The sequence below is a fragment of the Lepisma saccharinum genome, chromosome 28 (genome assembly GCF_977018435.1).
Source record: "Lepisma saccharinum chromosome 28, izLepSacc3.1, whole genome shotgun sequence".
Lineage (NCBI taxonomy): Eukaryota > Metazoa > Arthropoda > Insecta > Zygentoma > Lepismatidae > Lepisma > Lepisma saccharinum.
The window spans coordinates 3,875,961-3,897,938 of record NC_139256.1 but is presented as its reverse complement, the minus strand read 5'-3'; the positions used below and the strand labels follow the sequence as shown (position 1 = coordinate 3,897,938).

Genomic DNA, 21,978 nt, shown 5'->3' with positions numbered 1-21,978 from the left:
TCTATAAAAACATCTGTATGTATGATGCCTAAAACCATACAAGCAATTTTAAGCTTGTTAAAAAAAGAAAATCATAATTTTTATCCACCCTGCTCCAAATCCATATCTTTGATTTTCTTATTGTCACATGGTCTGTGCGTGGACGGGCGTTATCATGCTGTACAGAAATCCAGCTATCCCCCCCCCCAATTCTTCTTTTCCAACTTCCAGAGTATAATTTTACTATATGCCAAATTGAGTGCCTTTCAAATTTTTGGAGGATAATTGTTGTCTACTTTAAGAGTCATCGTTGCTGTTTGTAGTCCCTTTCTTTCAGATGAAAAGATACGTGTGGGGCGAGACTACCAAGCCACAGTACCCGAATATATTGCTTTATCTGGTAAGTGAGCTGCTGTTTTTTTTTTCATATTGATAGGAGTAGAAAACCTAGAACGGAGTCCATGTTATTTTCATGTCTGCAGTAAGAGCACAGGAAGGTTGTATTTGACAATTGTGCAGATGAACTTTATTTCTTAGGTTTTACTACTGTGTCGGATTGAAAATTATAGATACTCTAGTTTAGACTGCAATTAAACACTAACCAGTAGGCCTACATAGAAACTAGTTACATCAGAATTTAGCTCATTCAATTCTGCGTTAATCTGTGCTAACAATTTTTTTTTCGAGTATGCCTTTTATTTCTCATCGTCATAAGAACAAAAAAAGGGCCACTTTTTTTAATTTTGCAAACATTCGCTGTCTTTGAAATTCTATAAATAAAAAATGGCTTGTCCGAAATTTTAAACAGATTCAAAGAGCTTCCAAACAAGCCTAATCTGTATTTGTGGGAGTACCCAATACCAAGAAATAGTTGTTTTGCAAAATTGAGAAGAACTGTTTTTTGACAAATTTAAAAAATCTGAAAATTAAAAATTGTGTTGAAAACTTTTCTGCCTGCACCATATTAAAATTTCATAGTGATCGGACAAGCCATTTTTGATTTATAATTTCAAAGACAGCAATCTTTAAAAAAGAAAAAAATTTTTTTTAGTTCTCTCAAAAAAAAATGTAAGGCATAATTTGGTTACCATAGATGAACACAGAATTGAATGAGATAAATTTGATGTAACTCGTTTTTTTTGTAAGCCTACTAGTTAGTTTTTTATTGCAGTCTAAACTTGAATATCTATAATTTTTAATCCGAAAGTAGGACTGGGTTTGAACTAATAATGAATCCACTGCCGAGACTTATTGATTTCCACTGATTCTTGAAAATTGTAACAAATTGACATATTTGAGAATATTTATAAATTTTTAAGTATCAATTTTCCATTTTCACCATATCAAAACACTTGGCCAGAATTTTTCTTTAAAATATTCATAATTTCACATGAGATAATCAATTCATTTTTCCCCACAATGCTGTTGCTGAAATAATGAAAATTATATTTTTTTTTGCATAATTACCAGGATATTGATACTTTATGAAGTGACCTTATTAGATGTGTGTTGTCTAGATATTCACAGCTGTATCAGCTCAGTCCCATGTTTTACATTACTTTGTTTACACCAATTTCTTCTTGATGTAATTTATTAACTTCAAATGTGAGAGGATGCCTTGCACAGAAAATTTCATAGTCTTTCCTGCATTCAAATTAGAACAGAACCAAAAGGTACCACACAGCACGATATCTCATCCCTGCTGCCAGGGTGGAGTTTCTATCAATAAGTCTCTTATTGTGGTAAATCTTTGTAAGAATTCCATACTTGTCAGAGAAAAGTTTTGGATGCTGTTTGATGAGAGAAATTGACCTCATTACAATTAACGAAGGACTACTTCTTCCTGTAAGAACCTCCAGACAAGGATTGCCTAAAGGCTCCGCTGGACCTTTGGCCAAAGACCGTGAAGCTGTTTTCAAAATGTCCTCTCCTCTCAAGAAACCGCTATGACATACCCAAGTCTGAAACATGACATCTGCTTAGAATCTCCTGTAGAGCATTCACGTGAATCTTCATGTGGTTTGCCTTCGCTCGTCTAGATATTTGCAATTGTTTAAAATGCTTATCTAGCCATGAAACTATTGTGAATATCTTCACAACAACGAAAGCAAGCCACGTGAAGATTCAAATTAATTATCTAGAAGGCATTCAAAGTAATATCATGGTAGTTTTACAAAAGGGGAGGAAATTTCAAAAATGGCTTCTCTGGAGTCAGCCGAGCCTGAAGAGAAAAAAGTTCTTAACATGGAAGAAAAGAAGGAAGGAAGGAAGAAAGAAAAATTGATCATGAAGTTAAAAAATTAAAACACTAATAACAAAAGCTAAGAATGGAACTAGAGTAGCAAAAGACAGCATTGCAGACTAAGATATCACATTTGGAGAAGGAAGATGGTGTGTAATTTTTATGATGGTGTAGTGTTCTCTGTTTTTCTTACTACGATCTGTTTATTCTAGCTGGACTGAGTAATCATATGTAATCTTGCCTGTGTAATATTCCTGCTATGACTATGGTATAATGTGCGTTCTGCAGTGAAAGTAGTATATTTTTCCTATTTCAACATGATTCATTTCTGAACTTAACTGTAGGTCCAAACAATATTGTTATAAATATATTACATTAAAGTCTTATATAATTAATCCAACTATTCTAAAAACTATCAGTTTGGATGAGTGTTTTTGTTTGTAATACATGTAAAAACCATGATGTAACGTAATTTGATAAAGTTGTTAGTTGGTTAGCTAAATGGTAGGGTGGGGGGTTGATTAAGAAATAGTGGTTTAGCAAATTTAATCATCTGTTCGAGTGCTCCATGAGGTCAATAAAAAAAAACATATTGACTTTGGGTTTAAAAGAGTCTATGCAATTATGTGATCATGGTACATTTATTGAAAAATTCCAAGCTATTTGTGTGAGCTTGTCGATTTATACAAGCAACACATATTGCAGTCATGGAAGTCAAGAAAAAGTAATGAAATCAACATAAAGATCAAGAAGTCAATAATAAGTCAAGGAATTATACTTGTGCTCAAGAATGCTATCACAATGACTGATTGATTTAGTTTAATTTACTTCACTTTTCTGCCCCTTTGGCTAATCGTGAAGATGAGGATGAATGGAGAATCACAAGCACACTAGCTCCACAAAAGAGTGAGCGAGTCCAGACGCCAGAGCCTCGCTAGTCTGCCAAAAGCAGTCCAGGATACATTAATTGATAAAGCAAGGCTAATTCTCTTGTCAAGCATTGACCTTTTGGTAGAGGTTTTTCATTGAATAAATATTTATTTTTTTCATTGCTAATTTTCAACTTTACCTAAGTAGGGGTTGTAGAAATAAAGGTTAAGAAATACAAAAAAGTCAAGAATTTCAGATTTTTATTTTGGTAGACACCCTGTATTGTGAGGAAAACTTTCTAATGCTTGAGTGTTTCTCTTGTGCACACATGACAATGTGGGCATATTTTTCATGACACCAGTGTCATGTCTGTTGTTATTTAAGTGCAAAATTACGCTATCTGTATTGAAATTAATTTTTGTAATTTTAATTTTAGATCGCCGTCCAGAGCAATGTCCAGAGCGTGCCCTTCTTGTTTGGTCACCAACAACAGATATACCTGATTGCAAATGTGAGTATGTCTTTGATGCATAAAATTGTGGCAAGAGAGATTTTTCTTTAAAGTACACTGTGTATTCAAGTAGGCTAATCGAAATTAAACCTACAGTTTAAAGTAGGTTACAAACTATTGTGCAGTTTGACATCTTCTGGAAGACTTGCATAAAATTGTGAATTACTGCTATAAAAACAATGAAATACCCTACTGAGTTAAGGTATTTACACATTATATACAAGAAAGTTGAAAATAACACTAAAACTTACCTTTTCATTCAGGTATCTTGTAGATTTTTGCATATTTGTTATATTTTTTGTCAATTTACAGGTTAAAATTGTCGGAATACATACTTTACTACTTATTGTGTATTATTGCTTACATATTTAGAGAGTATAAAACAATTTAACTTACACAGGGCTTGGTTTCCAATATATTTTGTTTTTGTGTTGAGCAGTTTTTAAAATTTTGGCATCAAGATGAATGTACATCAGCAATATACATCGTATACTTACTGACACATTAGCCAACCAACCTCTGTGATAGAGTTGTTAGAACTGCATGCTGCGATGCCAGGAGTCCCAGGTTTGAATCCTGGCCTGGGCATTGATGTTCTTTGTGAGTGTCCCTTCATCAATTTTATTATATCATCATCATCTTATTATTCTTATAGCGCTACAGTCCACTGATGAACCTTGGCCCCCTCCGTAACTGGTCTCCATCTGTGTCTACTCTATGCCAGAACTTTCCAATTTCTGTACTGGAGCTTTTGAACATCCTCATTCACTCCATACCTGGCCTCCGTGATGGGGTGGTTAGCATGGTGCATTACGATACCAGGGGTCCCAGGTTTGAATCCCGGCCTGGACATTGGTGTTTGTGAGTGTTTCTTAAACAATTTCATCATATCATCCTCATCATCTCGATTAGCCAAAAGTGACAGAAAAATCGAAGAAAATTAAACCGAATCAGTCAAATCATTCACTCCATCCAACCATCTTAATTTATGTCTTCCTCGCTTCCACTGGCCACCTGGGTTATCCCACATCACTCTCTTAGCTGGGCCACTATCACTCATGTGAATCAAATGCCCCCCCCATCTTAACCTAACCTCCTTCGTTACACCAATAACTGTTGGTTCTTGATGTAAGTTGTAGAGTTCTTTCTTAAAACGTTTTTCTCCATTTTCCATTCTCACATACCGGACCCTATATTCTTCTTAATTTCTTTCTCTCAAAGGTCCCCTCCACTAGCCGTTCATCTTTCTTTGAACTGGTCCAAGTTTCCGCAGCATAGCTCAATACAGGTCGTATCAAGTGTCATACAAAGTGTTAATTTGGTTTTTCTGGACAATGTTGTCCTCTTAAAATGTCTCTGTAGTCCATAATAAGCCCTATTTGCTGCTATAAGCCATGCCTTTACTTCCTCCTGTGAATCATTCTCATTCATTATATCATCACTCATCCTCATTGTTGCAATTTGCCCAAGGAATGGCCCGATATGAAATTTTGGCCAATACTGATAACGTCCGACATAAAATTCACATAAATGTATGTTACCAGATGAACCAAAATGAGCTGTGGCAGTCTAGTTCGTAGGACACCTGACTGCCACACTGGAGACCCAGATTTGATTCCCAAGGTGGGTGATATAAGGTCGGAATTTTTCCGGCCTTGTCATCGCATAAAGCAGCTCTGGGGCTCACTCAGCCTCAAATCAATGGTCACCTTGGGGGGGGGGGGGATGCCAGCTGGAGTGTGGTGCTGATCACATCACCTACAAAGATGGTCAAGAACGAGAGCTCTGTGGAACCCTATCCCCCACATTCCCTAAAGTGTGCCTTCATGGCACGGTGCTATATTCACGGGAAACTTGACCTTTACCTTACCAGATAAACCAAACTTTTGCAACGCAAAAGAAGCAGCATACGAGGGTCACTATTTATATTTTGAGCCTAACAATGAAAAAACAGGAATTTGGCATTGAAAACTGCTTTATTGTTTTTCGAAGTATTCTCCTTTATGGTCAATACACTTTTGCATTTGTTCAAACCATTTGTCAAAGCAGTTTTTCCAATCTTCTTGAGACACCTCCATAATATGGTTTTTTAACGCATCAACGGCGTCTTCCGCCGACGAAAATCATTGTCCACGCAATTTATTCTTGACATTCGGGAACAGGAAGAAGTCATTGGGTGCCAAATCAGGACTGTACGGCAGATGACTCATCAATTCGATTTTTTGACTGTTCATAAAGTCGGTTGTTAGACGAGATGTGTTACATTGTCTTGATGAAGAATGATCCGACGGCATTGGTTTGTTTTTCGTATTTGACCGAAGACCTCTGGCAAACAAATTGTTGTGTACCATTCAGAGTTGACCGTTCTACGTTCCTCTAAAGGCACAGTTGCCACATGACCAGTTTTCCCGAAAAAACAGGCGACCATTTGTTTCGATGTGCTTCGAGCGCGAACAACTTTTGTTGGATTGGGTTCATCTTGAAACACCCATACAGTCGACTGCTGTTTACGTTCCGGCTCATATGCATATATCCACGATTCGTCACCTGTTACAATCTTATATACGTCTTTTGAAGCACCACGATTGTATTTATTGAGCATTTGTTTGCACCAATTGACGCGAGCGTCTTTTTGAGTTTTTGTCAAATTGTGTGGGATCCAACGAGAACATACCTTTCTCACAGCTAAATGATCACGTAATATTTTATATATGCTGGTGGAACTAATGCCTACGGTTGCCTCAAGCTCACAGTATGTCACATGACGATCTTGCAGTATTAGGTTTTGCACAGCATCAATGTTTTCTTGAACAACAACTGATTTTGGACGACCTTCGCGAATCTCGTCGGTGAGCGAATGGCGGCCACGATTAAATTTGTTATACCAGCGTTTCACAGTGGCAAAGGATGGGGCTTAATCGCCAAATGTGGAAGTAAGTTGATCGATGCACTCTTGTCTTGATAATCCACGTCGAAAATCTTAAAAAATCTTCGCACGAAAATGTTCACGAGTTAATTCCATTTTATTGTTGTCGCGCAATCTCCAAGGCAACATAAACAACACAAATGAAGCTATTGACAAAACATTTGAAGTACATTATGGTCAATAATGCCAGACGATTCCGTGCAAACGTCAAATCGCGCCTAACTTCAATCAGTGTTGCCAAGGCTCAAAATATAAATAGTGACCCTCGTATTTAGACATTTACATTTTAAAAAAGTACAGAATGGAAATGATTTGTTTTTATCCATAAAAATCATGACAAAATGACACATTATTGCACTAAATTGTAAGATATTTATAGATACATAAGATCTAATATTATCGGTGATTTTACCAATACACTGATATGCCCATATTGACCGATACCGATAGAGTACCGATTAATCCCTATTGTATAACAAAAATCAAATCAATTACTGATGCAGGAAACTGAGCCCTATGTAAGTGAAATTGTTTTATATTTTCTATCTAAACATAAGCCTAAATAGATACTTAATTTTTTCTTCTTATTTCAGTGGATGAATACATTTCCTTGGCCAAAGAGAAGTATGGCTACAATGGTGAACAAGCTCTTGGAATGTTATTTTGGCATAAACACGACCTAGAAAAAGCGATATTAGACTTAGCAAATTTCACACCCTTCCCAGATGAATGGACAGTAGAGGATAAAGTTCTTTTTGAGCAGGCATTTCAGTTCCACGGGAAGAGTTTTCATAGGATAAGACAAATGGTGAGTTTTGTCTTAATGACAAAGAAAATGGTTTAAGCCAGGGTTTCCCAAACTTTATTGGTTCACTGCTCCCTTAGTGTTTCAAGATTTTTCCGGGGTGCACAAGTCAGAATGTAGGCCTATCTAACACTTTTTTAACTCTCAGTTATATAGATTGCTTGCTTTGAGGTGAGGAGGGACAATTTCCCCTAGGTCTTTCTCGCTGGGGCAGCTGCCGATCACTGTTGCCAACTTTGCTCTTTTGGAACCAGATCTGGCTCTTTCGTGCACTCCACTGTGAACTGTGGCACCCGCCCTCTGCCCCACCATGATGCCACCCACCACTGGCTACGGCCCATAAAGACCAACCTTTGCCATGAGTACATTTTGCACGTTACGTGATATTCATATATAGGCTGCATCACCCACCCCCTTTTTGCTCCCTATGTATTTTTATATAAAGCGCTGTGGCTAAGGTGAAGATGACAATATTATTATCCGGGAATCCATTATTTTCGAGTTCATATGAACATTATTGGATTATTGAGATGGGTGATGCCGCCAAATCTAGGCGGTGAAAACTAAGAATAAATTGCCATCACGTTAAAGCTAACGGATATAGCAGTGCCCCCACCCACCTAACATTACCCTAGGAGGCACTTTATGCAGCCTTTGTTAATCTAGCTCCTTGAAAGTCATCTTTAGCTATATTAATGGTGAAATGTAGGTCTTTTATGCACATCTGGTTTGGCAACACTGCGAGGATGGCTGTATGAGGCAAGGATAATTACAATAGGTTTATGGGATCATTACTTTATTCGTTCTCTCGGAAATATCAAACATCCAATGACGTAGAAAAGCACATGGATGGAAAAATGACATGTTGAACTATGTCATAGTAGGGGAGACCGGGGTAATTAGAACATGGGGTTATTGGAACATGTTAATGTAGAATAATTTAAAATGAAAAGACTGGTGTAATAACATTTCATACCTATGTACCTACACTAAACCTACATGCAGAAAATTTGTTATTGGAATAACTACACAAAAGTAAGTTTTATTTGACTTTTATTATACACCTGCAAAAATGATGTGACGCATGCTTGGTGTTTCTCTGCTTCTGCATATACTGGATGTGAATGAAAGAACCCTTTCAAAATTTTCTTCACCCCTATAATAAAACATAAGGGCACACATCATTTCATGTGAGTTTGGTTGTCTATGGGCAATTTGCCTGGTTTTTATAAGCAAAGTTCTTATTACCCCAAAAATTTCTGCAAATGGGTTATTAGAACATTGCGTAATTTGCTTGATTTCGCTTGGGTATTCTAGATTGTACATGTAACTATTAGAAGTTTTTTCTTTACTACATTGTAGAATGGCCTGTAACCTTTCAAATAAATCATAGAACACTGATTTTCATTCACACATATTTGCTTCACAGCTGGGAAATTGAACTTTATGAAAAAAAGACGTTAACTTGGGATTTTATTTAAACAAGCATTGATAACTCCAGAAGAAGTAGAGCTATTGTGTTCAAATTTGCAGGGTAAATGGGACCTTTATATATGATGTTCGTATTACCCCAACAGCAATCTAAAGCTATTCAGTTGAAATTTCTAACTTATGTTCCATTAACCCCAAATGGGGTAATTGGAACAATTTTATGGTGTCGTGACAATTATTTTTTTTGGACGAGTATTTGCAATGCAGGTATGGTCATTATTTTTTTCAAAAATATGCAAAAGATGTCCTTTTAAATGGTAGAAATTTTTAAAAAATCCATCAGTAACTTTCTGAGTAATTTACAGTGGAACTTCTACAGGCTGTTTCCTGTTCTAATTACCCCGGTCTCCCCTAGTATAAAGAGTCGAAACTCCCATTTGATTAGCCATAACTTGAAGTTGAAGTCTATTTTCCGTAAGGAATACATGGGATTCTGTAAATACTCCCTCTGTCCCATAATTATTGTCCGGTACTCCTTTGTTTGTTGTCTCATAATAATTGCCTGATATTCAAACTGTGACATTGGTGTATACAGAAGGAGAACATGAAATACGGGAATGAGTCGTACAACTTTATTACTCAAGGATCAGTACAAATTGTGCTTTCCATTTGCCTCTTCGTCTGTCGTTCATGTACTACCATTTTCGCATACCGGACTATAATTATGGGACAGAGGGAGTACTTATTTATCATTGTTTTCAAACATCGTGTCTAGCTTACTAATCAACTTAAAAACAGTTTTCACTTGCAACATGGAGAGAAATTCATACTCTCTTGCATACTAAACCCTTTTTTATATAGAGCAGTGCCCAATCTGACGATATTGAAATAAATGCACAACTAGTGCGTAATTGTCCCTCCTCGCTTTAAGGTAAAAATCAACAAATATTTCATATTCAGAAACATTTTGTAGGAAATGCAACATCGAAGTTCTACTGTGCCTCTTTCAACAAGCTGAATGTGCCCATTTTATTGAGACCATTGATATTTTAAAATATTTATCATAATTAGGGCTGAGCCGATACTGATGCCGATGTATCAGCATTGACAATGGTATCAGTTCACTTCTATTGACTGATACTTTTCCTGCATTTTGATCACTTGTGGGGTCCACAGAAATGCTGCGCTGCACTTTCACAGAATCTAATTACCCTGGAAGTTATTCAAATTTAAAGTTTCCATTGATTCTGTACAAATATTATGTGAAAAAAAATAAACTGTATTTGTCATTACATAACAGGTATTTTTATGCGTAATTGGGAAATGGGAAACGCGGTAATAGATAAATACAGAGAAACTAGTACTCACTTTATACACAAAACTATTTTTTTTGTGTGCTATGAATTTTGGTACCCACTGCCACCATCCTCGTTGGAACTTGTTGTACTGTTGCTTGGCGTGCTTCTATTGTTCATAGTTCTCCATCTGCTGCCAGGTGCACTGTTGTCAACTGTTCGTCTACATCCATGTCATCTGCTATTTCCTGGTGTAACTGTTGTGGTAGTGGAATCCAAGTGTGGTATGCCTGTCGTCTACTGATGTTTAGCTCATGTGAAAAGTGCAGGAGCGATTTTACAATACCGGGAATTTCTCCATTTTGTTTGAAATTTGGCATACTCACTAAATTAGGGCTCCTAATCACGAATCTGAAGTTAAAATTTGGCGCCCACGTGTCAAACTTGCAAAATAAGAGGGTCAGCCATCGCAACCGACAATGCACAATTGCTCATTATTTATTGCAAGATTTTCCGTTTCGAATACTTAAAGAACGAAATATATATATTCCTGATATTACTACGACCCTAAATTTTTTTAACTATGTTTCCTAACCTAACCTAGCCTAACCTAACCAATGGTTCGTGGGGCTAGCGCCAATGCTCCGTGGGGCTAGCCATAATTCAGGAATTTCTATACGTGAGCGCCAAATTTTAAGTGCAGATTCGTGATTAGGAGACCCAAATTAGTATCTGAAATTTCAAACAAATTGGAGAAATTCCCTGTATTGTTAAATTATACCAAAGTGCATTATGGCATGTGTTTCCTTGATTTTGGTGTCTACGAGTGTGTGGGCGGTGGGCCACCGAAATTAATAGAACAAAGAAAAAATAGTTTCGCGGATGAAGTGAGTACTAGTTTCTCTGTATTTAGGTATTTTTATGTTGTGATATAATTTTTTAATATTTTAAAGGTAAACGCTAGTATAATGATGCTTGTGACTGAATTTGAATACTCACTTACTAATATTTATCAATATTTTAAACAATGTTTAATTGTGACTATTTTCAAGTATCTGTATCGGTGGGAATCTGTAAGAATATCTGTATGGGTATCAGTTCAAAGTCATATCGGCTCAGCCATAATCATAATGTATCGATGCATGTTCTTTTGCGATGTACAGTGGATTCTGTGGATGCTAGTTTCATTGGTGATGATGTAAAATTTACTGATCTGAATATTCCCTTCTATTTATCAGATATTAAGGACTTGGATTTGGTGTGGTAAATACAACTATGATCTATCGTATCTCTAATATTTATATGATTTTCTGTGTATTTTTTTTCAGTTACCTGATAAATCAATAGCTAGCCTAGTGAAATATTATTACTCATGGAAGAAAACAAGAAGTCGGACGAGTTTGATGGACCGCCAAGCTCGGAAACTAGCTGCCCAAAGAGAGGAAGGGAGTGAAGGAGGATCGGAGCTAGGATCCAATACTGATTCGGATTCTGATGATAAGGTTGAAGGGGTGAGCATGTGTGGGTGGGAAGTTCATGGAAATCGAGTTAAATTGAAAAGCCAAAGTTAGTTTCAGTTGTAATAATAAATATTTTAAATTGTTTAATGTATGTTGTGTGCATCTGCGTGAGTTTTTACATAGGTCCACACACAGACTATTGTGACTTATTTAAGCTGAAAAGACATTGAAGCACCTTTTGCCATGGCTAAACGTAGGATTATAGTCATGAAACTTTATAATTTTGTCTTATTGGAATTATTATGCAACTAGCTTCAAACGTTTCCACATTGTATTTAGCATGCATGAAAAATATTTTGTTGTTTGCACCAGCTGAATACCTCCACCGGTGACTTGTTTTGTCAGCTGTTCACTAATTTTTTATGCTTTCAAGAAATACATGTGCTCAGTGCTTTTATTCGTTGTTTTGCCATGCAACGAGTGCAGTGTTTCAGGGCATTTACTCCCATATTGAGGAGGATGAAGTTAATTATCAATTATTTATTACATTAATGCAACAGTTCCATCATTGATTCTCAGTTGTCAAGCACACTCGGTCACATGTGACTGGAACCAAAGCACCAGCCAGTAACACATACTTGTAACCTGAAATAATTCTTGAAGCTTTCCTGGTGGCGAATACTTGTAACCTGCTTTATGTGACACAAACGGCAATATAATTCAACAACCAAGACTAGCTGTAACTGTAGATTTCCTCAATCATGCAGGCGTTGATTATGAATGATGACAATTTGTTATCAGAAGAAGGCAGGAGTCTGATTGGTAGCCCAGTTTATAGAATGTTGGCATGAAATGCCATACCCAGGTCCCAGCTCTCTCTAATTGCAATTGTTGCTAACTTATCGATTAAAAGTTTGGCAAAGTTCACTTGATGCTGAGGTAGGCCGAGATATGCTAATTTGGGAGTTTACCTACCACTTTGTGCCTCAACCAAAGATCAAACCTGGCAATATGCTATTGGGTCGATTAATAAGTTATTACAATTACTCTCAATGCCAAAAGCTGTTTCTGGTATCTATGTTATTTCATTATCATTTGTATATAAACATGCTTCCAAAAGTTAAGCACGCGATGTTAAAATCAACAAAAATGGAAAAGTAAAGATTTGATTAATATAAAATTGCACATGAAGGTAGCAAATGCGTTTTTCCATTAAAGAAAACAAGAATTGTGTACAAAGATGAAAACAAATATTTACTTTTCGTAAGTTATATGATGACGTCACATTTGGGTCATTAACATAATTATGTTTAAAGGTAAACAAACCAAACAAAACTTACATTAATGTTGTATGTGACCACCCCGGACCTTTACACAAACTTTACAACAATTTTCCATGCTTTCAATGAGGTGATCAACCATCGCAGATGCGAGCAATGGCCGTTCCTCCATTAGGGCAGTTTCTAACTCTCTGAGACTGGCTGGACGAGGTAAAAGTGCAAAGACAGCACGCCCGAGGGTTTTCAATGGAATTAAGGTTGGGGAAATATGCCGGCCACTCCATACGAGAAATGCCTTCACTTTCCAGGTACGCGTCAACGATGTACGCTAGATGGGGATGGGAATTATCGTCCATAAGGAGGAAATCAGGATCAACTGCTGCAGTGTAGTCTCACAATGGGGACTTCATCCTGATACCGTGCAGCCATCACAGAACCGCCTTTAAAAATGTGCAGCTCGATGCAATATCCCATTGAAATTCCAGCCCACACCATCACGCTGCTACCTCTGAATGCGTAATGTTTGATGATGTTCTTGGCCTGATTGCATGTGCCTCGTTCTCTCCAGACCCTTACACACTTATCGTCTGATTCCAGGGCAAATCTGGACTCGTCCGTGAACAGGACGTTGCACCAATCTGAGACAGTCCAATTGACATGTTGACAGTACCACTTTAATCTTGCCCCTCTGGCTTGGACGGTTAGTGCAACACAACACAAACACGTGGTACTCGGGCGTAGAATCCCTTCCATGTGTAGCATTCGGCACACAGTAGTGGCAGATATTGTCTTACCAAGTGCCGCTGCAACCATGGATGTAACAGTTGTGGAGGTTGCTCGTTGATTCTGCTTGGCTACTATAGCAATATATCGATCATCAGAGGGGGCTGTAACACTTGGACGACCGTGCACAGGTCTCTTGACAACTGTTTGATTTGTTTGGAACTGTTTCCATAATCGAGAAATTACCGAATGATCAACGCCAAAGAAAATAGCGACATCTTTGATTGACTGTCCTAGTTAATGCATCCGACAGCATGCCAGCGCTCACTATCTGTTATTCATCCTTTCAGCCATAGAAACACAAATATTGTCAAAAATAATCCTTCAAGAGTTATAAACACTTCGTATCAGCTTTTAAATGCACCTCAAACCCTTCAGAATGATGGCGTCTTCAACGAAAGTGTGACGATTCTTGCACAAAATCCTTGCTTTTATGCTATTTCAAGAGCACAGATAGAGCACCTAGGTACAGATGATTCACTCTCTACTTACAAAACGGAAGCTACACATAAAAACTGACATCTACATCCGCAGCGATTTTCAGCCACCGTAATTCAAATATGCTTTCGAAAATTTGCATTGCATGCTTAATGTTTGGAAGGCAGTGTAGAATTCCATTCATGTTTTTTATAGACATCTCAGTGGTGCAGCATGTTAAGTGGTAGACTTTTGATCTTGCTACTGAATATCCCCGTCAGTGTCGTTCATAGTTCTTTGTGATTGTTCATTCATTAATTTCATCTTATTATCATCATCAATATTGCAATTGATCAAATGAGGTAGAAAAGTTACAAAAAATAAGAAACAGATGCATGTGGATCATTTATCGTTATTGTAATTAAGTGGAAGTGGCAGAAAAGTGACAAGAAAAAAAAGTTTTGTAAATGGCAGGGACAAATGAGCTGCTGAGCATATTAAAAACCTCCAGAGAGTCTAGCTGTGATATGTTGGCAGTGGTGTTGACTGCATTGTAGGTGATATTGATTATTAATTGGCAAGTTCAATATCTTATTCTCTTTAGCGACAATTCTAGCAAAAGATATACAAAGCTATTCTTGTTTCGACCAACAGTTTATGCGGAATTTAACTACACTCAAAGCAATCCTAATTGAGTATGGACCTAAAGTTTTGCATGAGATCTGAATCTGGGATTTGTGTTTCCCTCTGCCGATCTCCGTGGCGGAGTGGTTAGCACACCGTGCCAGGTGTGCCAGATACCAGCCAGGGCATGTGAGTGAGTGTCTCTTCAACAATTTCATCATATCGTCACTCATCCTCATCTTCGTGATTAGCCATAAATGGCAGAAAAGAGAAGTAAAGTAAACAATCAGTCAATCATGCTTCCCTCTGGGGAAAGCTCCCATAAGTTGCCCTTGAGTTTGAGCATGAGCTTTTGTTTTAAGTCTACTTTATGCACACAAGACTAATCATGACTGAACCTACAGTTTAAAGTGGGATCCGAACCAGTGTGTGCCTCCACCGGGTATCGATCCCGGGACCCCTTCATTACAAGGCAATGACGTTACCACCATGCCATCGGGAAGGCATAAGTTGCCCTTGACAGTACAGTAATCTTACCTATTAGTCTGTTGGGAAGGTCCCATACTAACTTGGTAAACACATTGATTCCAATAGGACAAGACTGCATGCCATGGCATAAGTACAGTGTGACTCTATTTGTTGATGACTGAAATACCATATTTACATGAATAACTGTTCTCAAATGTACTGCGCACCCCAATTTTGAAAAGATAGATTTTTATACTTTTTATACTACCTTTGCACAAAAACTAATTTGCTTAAACAATATTTTTTTTTTGTTTTTCTTGTTCATCTGTGTTAGTAAGTTTTCATACATAATGCTCATCCCTTGCACTTGATTGCAGGCAGACATTGCTTGTGTAGTTGATTGTAAGTGTAGGATATTTTTTTGAAGTACATTCATATATATATATATGGTAATACATGTTCAACACAATGTCAGCTTAGATGGTCTATGTGTGTGGAATAAAAAACTTTTTGTTAACATAATTCATGGAATTGCCTCTTTTTTAAAACATTTTTTTCCTACCAATAAGTCAAGATTTAGGAAGATTTATTCATTGTACTGAATAGTCATGTGGCCTGACATCTAAAGGCAAGTTAAATTGGGTAATGAGTAGTTTTGCAACATTAAGCACTGAAAACCAACGAGATAACTCTCCCCTTGCCACATACTTAGTGTACTAACGATCAGAAGCTGAAAAGTTCCCTTATGTGATTCTCGTGTCCATCTGCCTGTCTCCATCCCTGTATAGGAAACTACAGTAGGTATTACGATGAAATTTGATTGTTAGTACTGCAATGTAATATGATCTGCAAAACCTCTGACTTCGCTGTAATTTTCATCTTCCCTGGTTATAACTTATTGATTTATTTAGTACTTATGACTGGGCTTCTGTGTAGTCACACTCATCTTTGGTGTGAGTGGTTCAGAGTCGATTCCCAGTAGGAGTCCAAAAAATGTTTGTGTTCAGACAAATGGGGAGCTGCTTGAAAAGAAACAATCTTGAGAGAGAGAAAATAGCTATGATGTCTCGTAATGTACACGCCGTGCATATCACCCAATGAGAAAAGCAGCATGGTAGGTCCTGATTCTTAATGGGCTGTTTACATAATTAAATTTAAATTAATTATGACTAGAGCCTGGAAGTTCAGGCAATAATTTTGGTTAAAATAGGCAGGCAAGAAAGCATTTATAATGTGGAAAATAGCCACCATTAGTAAAAAAATAGGCACAATAAACCATTAGTGGCAAATTTCAAAACACACACATCTATAATTTCATTCAAAACGTTAAAATCAACATAGAAATAACATATTTACTTTCCCTTGCTCCCTTGATTGCGCATAACCAATAGTTATAAAAAAACCAAAATATTCGTAATCTCAGTTGAGAAAATCATTTAATCCCAAAACTTCCATTTCACCCCCACAATGTTGCAAAACTTATGAATATTGTAAATTTTGCATAATTGTCAGAATATTTAGGCTTTGTGAAGTGCCACATGGCATTTTTGCAGACTCATATAATACTTGGACTCCAGAAACGTAACTGCTGATAACAATACTGCCCTATGTTTTATATTGCTTTATGTATACTAATTTCAAATTGTTTTTTATTATTCAAATTCCACATTTGCACTTCTCTGCAACAGCTAACATCTTTTCTCGTGACACTTCCCTCAGCTGCTGCACAGATTCCTCGAAGACTTCCATGGATGCTATGAGTTTCACCCCCTTTTTTCCAGCTTTGTAATTGTTTCTGGAAACATCATAATGTGCTTTCTGAAGTCTTGAGTTATCCTGTTAGTTATGCAAATTCCAGAAAAATGAATTAATTCTACTGTAAATATTCGAGAAGGAAAAATAGACTCCTTTACACAGAAATAAACTGAATACTCTTGATAAAGGTGTGTGTGTGTGTGTGATGTGGAGGTTTAGAGCTCCACATATTCTCGATCTTGGCCATAGTTAGGATGATGAGATCATCATCTCGCATGGCCACCTTTACCCAGGGTGGGCCTCAAGAGTCATGCCGAAACAGGGAAATGACTGGAAAAATTCCTGGTCCAAATCATCTGTCCTGGGATTCGAATCTGCTTCTTCCATGTGGTAGCCAGATGCTCTACCAACTGAGCTACCACAACCCTCTGATAACTACTACGAGAGGCGTTTTATATTCATTTACACTCGCACAGAATAGGTACACATCTGTAGATATGTTCACCTTCTCAGTGTAGTCTGCCTTCAGCTCTATACACTATCACCAGTGTGGCAACTTCACCAGGCCCTCCTGGAACCACTTTGTTTGAATGTGTCATACCCACATGCGGACAGCTACTTGTGGGTCCTTGACGTCTGAGGAATGATGATCGTCAGCATGACCTTTTGAACCGTTGGACAGGTTTTGGCTTTTCTTGGTGGTGGCGAATCCTTGTGTCCATTCCATGTATGCCCTCTTTGTCTTGGGAGTGTATTGGTGCACCTAGGACCAAGATTATTTTATCTCTCTTAGTACAGGAACACGGGTCGAGTGTAACTTACTTTTTGATTCACCCTAGTACAGGAAGCCTTCTGGATCTTGGTTGAGGTGTTGCAGGAGACAGTGACTCACATCCTCAAGCTGTTGACTCTGTGCTACTTTCAAAAGCTTTGGGAACCCACCTGGCAGACACCTTCCCCAGTTTAAAGTGTTTGTACACGGTGCAATGCAGGGTTATTCATGGCGAGTCCCATGACCGCCTCCATTTTCAAGGACGTTATGCACCTGTTCTGAATAAGCTGCTCCACTCCCAAGATGGTGACCGGTGACGTCACTGTCTTGTACGGCCCTGTTTCCTGCTATCCACACAGTTTTTCGTGACGGTGCATGCTCTCCACACACTACCACCATTCTGTGTGAATCTTTGCTGTGGTTACACCCTCCTCCCACAGAAACTACGTCGTCCAGTGCTGTACCTGCTGATCGCTCTCCATACTGTCCTCACACGTTCCGACAGCTGTTGGCAAAATGAGCTCTGGTTCAAAGGTATTGCATCCCTCTGTCCTGTGCTGACATCGGGCAGCAGATCTATGTACTACGTTCACTATCCGTTATGACAAATGATGGACCTTGGATAGTGGGAGAAACAAATGATGGACCTTGGATAGTGGGAGCCAACTCCCATGGCGGAGTGGTTAGCACATTGCCGATGCCAGGGGTCCTGGTTTTGAATCCTGGCCTGGATGTTTGTGAGTGTCCATTCATCAATTTCATCATATTATCACTCGTCCCCACGCAAATTAGCCAAAAGTGGCACAAAAAGCGAAGCAAAATAAAGCAAATCAATCAAAGGATAGAGGGAATTTCAAAAGTGTAAATTAATATGGAATGCCCCTTATTTACACAGTGGAACCATGATTTTATGTTCTCCAGTTTTATGCATTTGTTATTTCTCCTTGGTCTGCTGAAAAACGTAAAATCGAGCTTCCACTATAAATGTGTTATTAGAAGAAAAATGTTTATTCTGTGTAATAAGTATAGTTTTTAAATGAAATGTAGGGATTTGTTCACTATTTTAACACCAAAATGCCATTTTATATACTGCTTTTGATCAAATATGCCCACGTTTTGTACTGAATCTTGATCATAAATATGTGTGACACTAAGCATGACACTTCCGGATTGTCTTAATTATCCTCAAGATTATGTAACATTTAAGGTTTCCATATATTTTGCACCCGCAACATGTATTTTAATATTCTGCTGTAATTCTTGTTTATTGTAAAGCGAAACTCTCGATAAATTGATGTGTATGTAACTTTAGTGCAATTAATGAATATTTTGAATGAGTTTTAATAGTATCAGTTTAAAGTAGTATCCGTGCTGCCCTAATAAACATGCATGTCAATTTAATGAAAGAGAGATTAAATAGTGTGAGTGCTATTCCAAATACCATAGTGGCTTCTTGAGTTATTTTTAATATAAGGTTTCATCAAAAATGTTGACAATTTACAAGTTAGTCTATGTAATAGACAAACTTCTGAAATGCTCTTGATAAGTAACAGTAGAAACACCTGCGTATTACTTTAATAGATAGCCGGCCTCTGTGGCAGTGTGGTTAACAAAGCATGATACGACATCAGAGGTCCCAGGTTCGAATCCAATCCTGCACATGGTTCTTCTTTGAGAGTCCCTTCATCAATTTTATCACTCAATCCTCATCTTCGCAATTGGCCAAACGTGTCAGAAGTGTGATTTAAATAAATCAATCAATCATATACTCAATCTTGATGGTCCCAACATAGCAAAATATTACAAATTTTCCTAGATTTTAAACTTCCCAAATTTTAAATTTTTTCACCTTGGTCCCCTGAATAACGTATAATCAATGTTCAACTGTATATACACAAATTGCTTATGAAAGTATTTTGTGTTCATTAATTATGTAGTAGTCGCAATCATTTTGGGGAAAGGAAAAGAATGTTAGAATCATAATGTAAGGACACAATTGTACTTATATCATATGTGAAGTTCGTTGTTTTGTTTGGAAACACTAAACTTCACGTAGGATATACTAAAACTGCATTTAAGGCTTCCACCATGAATGAACAGTTCTAATTGTTAATGGATATAATCATGAAACAAAGCAGTATTCTAGCTGAACTTAAAAAAATACACTAATAAGGTCTAAACTATGTTCAATAATGGAGAAAGCAAAATATATGTACTTGAAGACCATCTTTAACTGCTTAATTGAGAGGAGATTAGGGAAGAATGTTTAACCTTTTGGAGCCCAAGCCCAACCCCCTTGATGCCCAAGCCAATTTTGAGCAAATGCAGAGTTTCAATTAAATTAGTGTAGATCAGAGGCTAATTGCCCTAGAGAGGTGAGTGATATACCGTCGTTGTACACTGAATGAGCCAGAGATTCAGACTATATAAAATTTATGCAAATTCTGCGTATATGTGACAGGGGGGAGGGAAAGAACACTCAAAATTCCAAAATTTTGGAAAAAATTTGGATTTCGCCCCCCCTCCTCCCAAGAAAAAAGTACATGACAGTGTCGACATGCACATGGAAGTTATCGCTGACATGTAAGGAACACACAAATATTTGCATTATTATCGTATGACCGATGTAACTCGAGTTGTACCCCCAAAAGGAATGGTCAGCACGCCACTGATTCAAGCTTCAAAATGCAGCGGTACCTTGAAATGACTGTAGCTCAGAGGCGAATTGTCCTAGAGATATGAATGATATACCGTTGTACGCGGAATGAATCACAGATTCAGACAATATAAAATTTATGCAAATTCGGCATATATATGGAAGGAGGAATATACAAACTTCCTTCCAGTGCAGTTTCCAAGGGTGAGGGAAACGCATTGCTTCAGAACAACAAAGCCGGCCTTACATTGTCGGCAAAATTTTTCCCTTGGAAAAAGACGCAAAATAGAAGTCTCCTTTTTCCTGCCTTTTTCCCGCCATTTTCATGAAAAGAAAAAACGTGCAACAATCATTTCTGTTAAATACATGTGTTAACAACAATATGAAAAAAGAAAATCGAAATTCTAGCCAAAAAAGGTGAAGTTATAACGTAAAAACTATGACCTTGACAGAGCATCTTGATCGAGATGATCGGGCCCCCGAGGATTACATGAGAGTGTCTCGATCGAGACAATCAGGCTACTAAAGGTAAAAGTATAGATAATTCCTGTTGGGAATTAGCGTGCCATAGTTACTTTTACATTGTCAATTGCATGTATGTAGAGCTTCTATTGTTGCTTTCAAAATACCCTCTCTGTTTGCTGTTGAAACACATTAGTAATGTCTGTCTTTTGTTAATAATGTCTTACTTTTGGCACTTGTGTTAGGGATGAAGTGTACAGGTGCTTACAATGCACTAGTTTGGGTGATATGTTAATATCAAGATACACAAGTTAGAGAGGGGTGAAAACACCTGTGTACAGTGTGATACATGAGTATTACCATGCAAAATGTCCATCACCATGTTTGTGCACTTTATTTGACCCGAGCTTCAAGAATTAAAATAAAACAGAAGACAAGCTATTGACATCTCCTGCACCAACATACATAAAAATCCATCGCTTAAAAACACAGGATGTAGGAGAAAAATTAATGAAAATAGTCATGGACAATTTGCACGGTAATACTCATGGATCCCACTGTACATTGCATAGTGAGATTACCATTGACTATAATGGTGCAACAGAAGTACTAGGTTACAACTAAAAAAACAACTGGTCAAATTTCAGAAAAGGCTAGTACTTAAAATTTGGCTTTTCGCGCCATTACAACACACACAACTTTTGGCTCGATTACTTCCATCCTTCAGTCTTCACTTTTGCTTTGAAATTTTGAGATGCTTTTGGTCAGTTACTCAACCGTGCACAACAGAACAAGTTGTGACATTTTTGTTTGCTTGTACACATGCCTGATGATGCATTTGGGCTTGAATTCTTGCCTCGTATAAAAACCCAGAGCAGTGAGTTGTCAATAGAATCAAACATCACTTGCGTCCTTCGAAAGATATTTCTTGATGATAACATGTCATCTGACCTACCAGGACTGTCTGCTGTGACATGCAGATGCTTTAATTACAACAGCAGCAGTTTACTTGCTTATAATGTGGAAATTGACAACAGTGGAAGAGAATAAGAGTTGATGTAACAGGCTCTGTCAGTAGATGCACGTGTTCGAAGTATTGTAATTGGTTTGTTGTTTCCCTATTGTGATTGGAAAATGTCTGTGGGAAAGGGGCAAAGTTGCTGGAAAGAAATCTGTCTGGGAAGGGATCCCCAAATTTCTGCTGGTATCTGGAAGTTAGTTCAGCTTAAGAAGAATTGGGCC

General features: G+C 37.6%; 1 protein-coding gene across 3 annotated transcripts in view; it reads left to right on the top strand.

Moving 5' to 3' along the window:
• The window catches only part of LOC145980552 (REST corepressor 3-like), a 62,549-nt gene that overhangs the window by 7,912 nt on the left and 32,659 nt on the right, over positions 1 to 21,978 (top strand). For 2 of the 3 annotated variants that reach the window (XM_083113576.1, XM_083113574.1), the window contains exons 2-5: positions 317 to 379; positions 3,528 to 3,602; positions 7,122 to 7,336; positions 11,388 to 11,570. In XM_083113576.1, coding sequence (XP_082969702.1) covers positions 317 to 379; positions 3,528 to 3,602; positions 7,122 to 7,336; positions 11,388 to 11,570 — 536 coding nt within the window. The remainder of the gene's footprint in view (positions 1 to 316; positions 380 to 3,527; positions 3,603 to 7,121; positions 7,337 to 11,387; positions 11,571 to 21,978) is intronic. The other variant, XM_083113575.1, reaches the window with a different exon arrangement.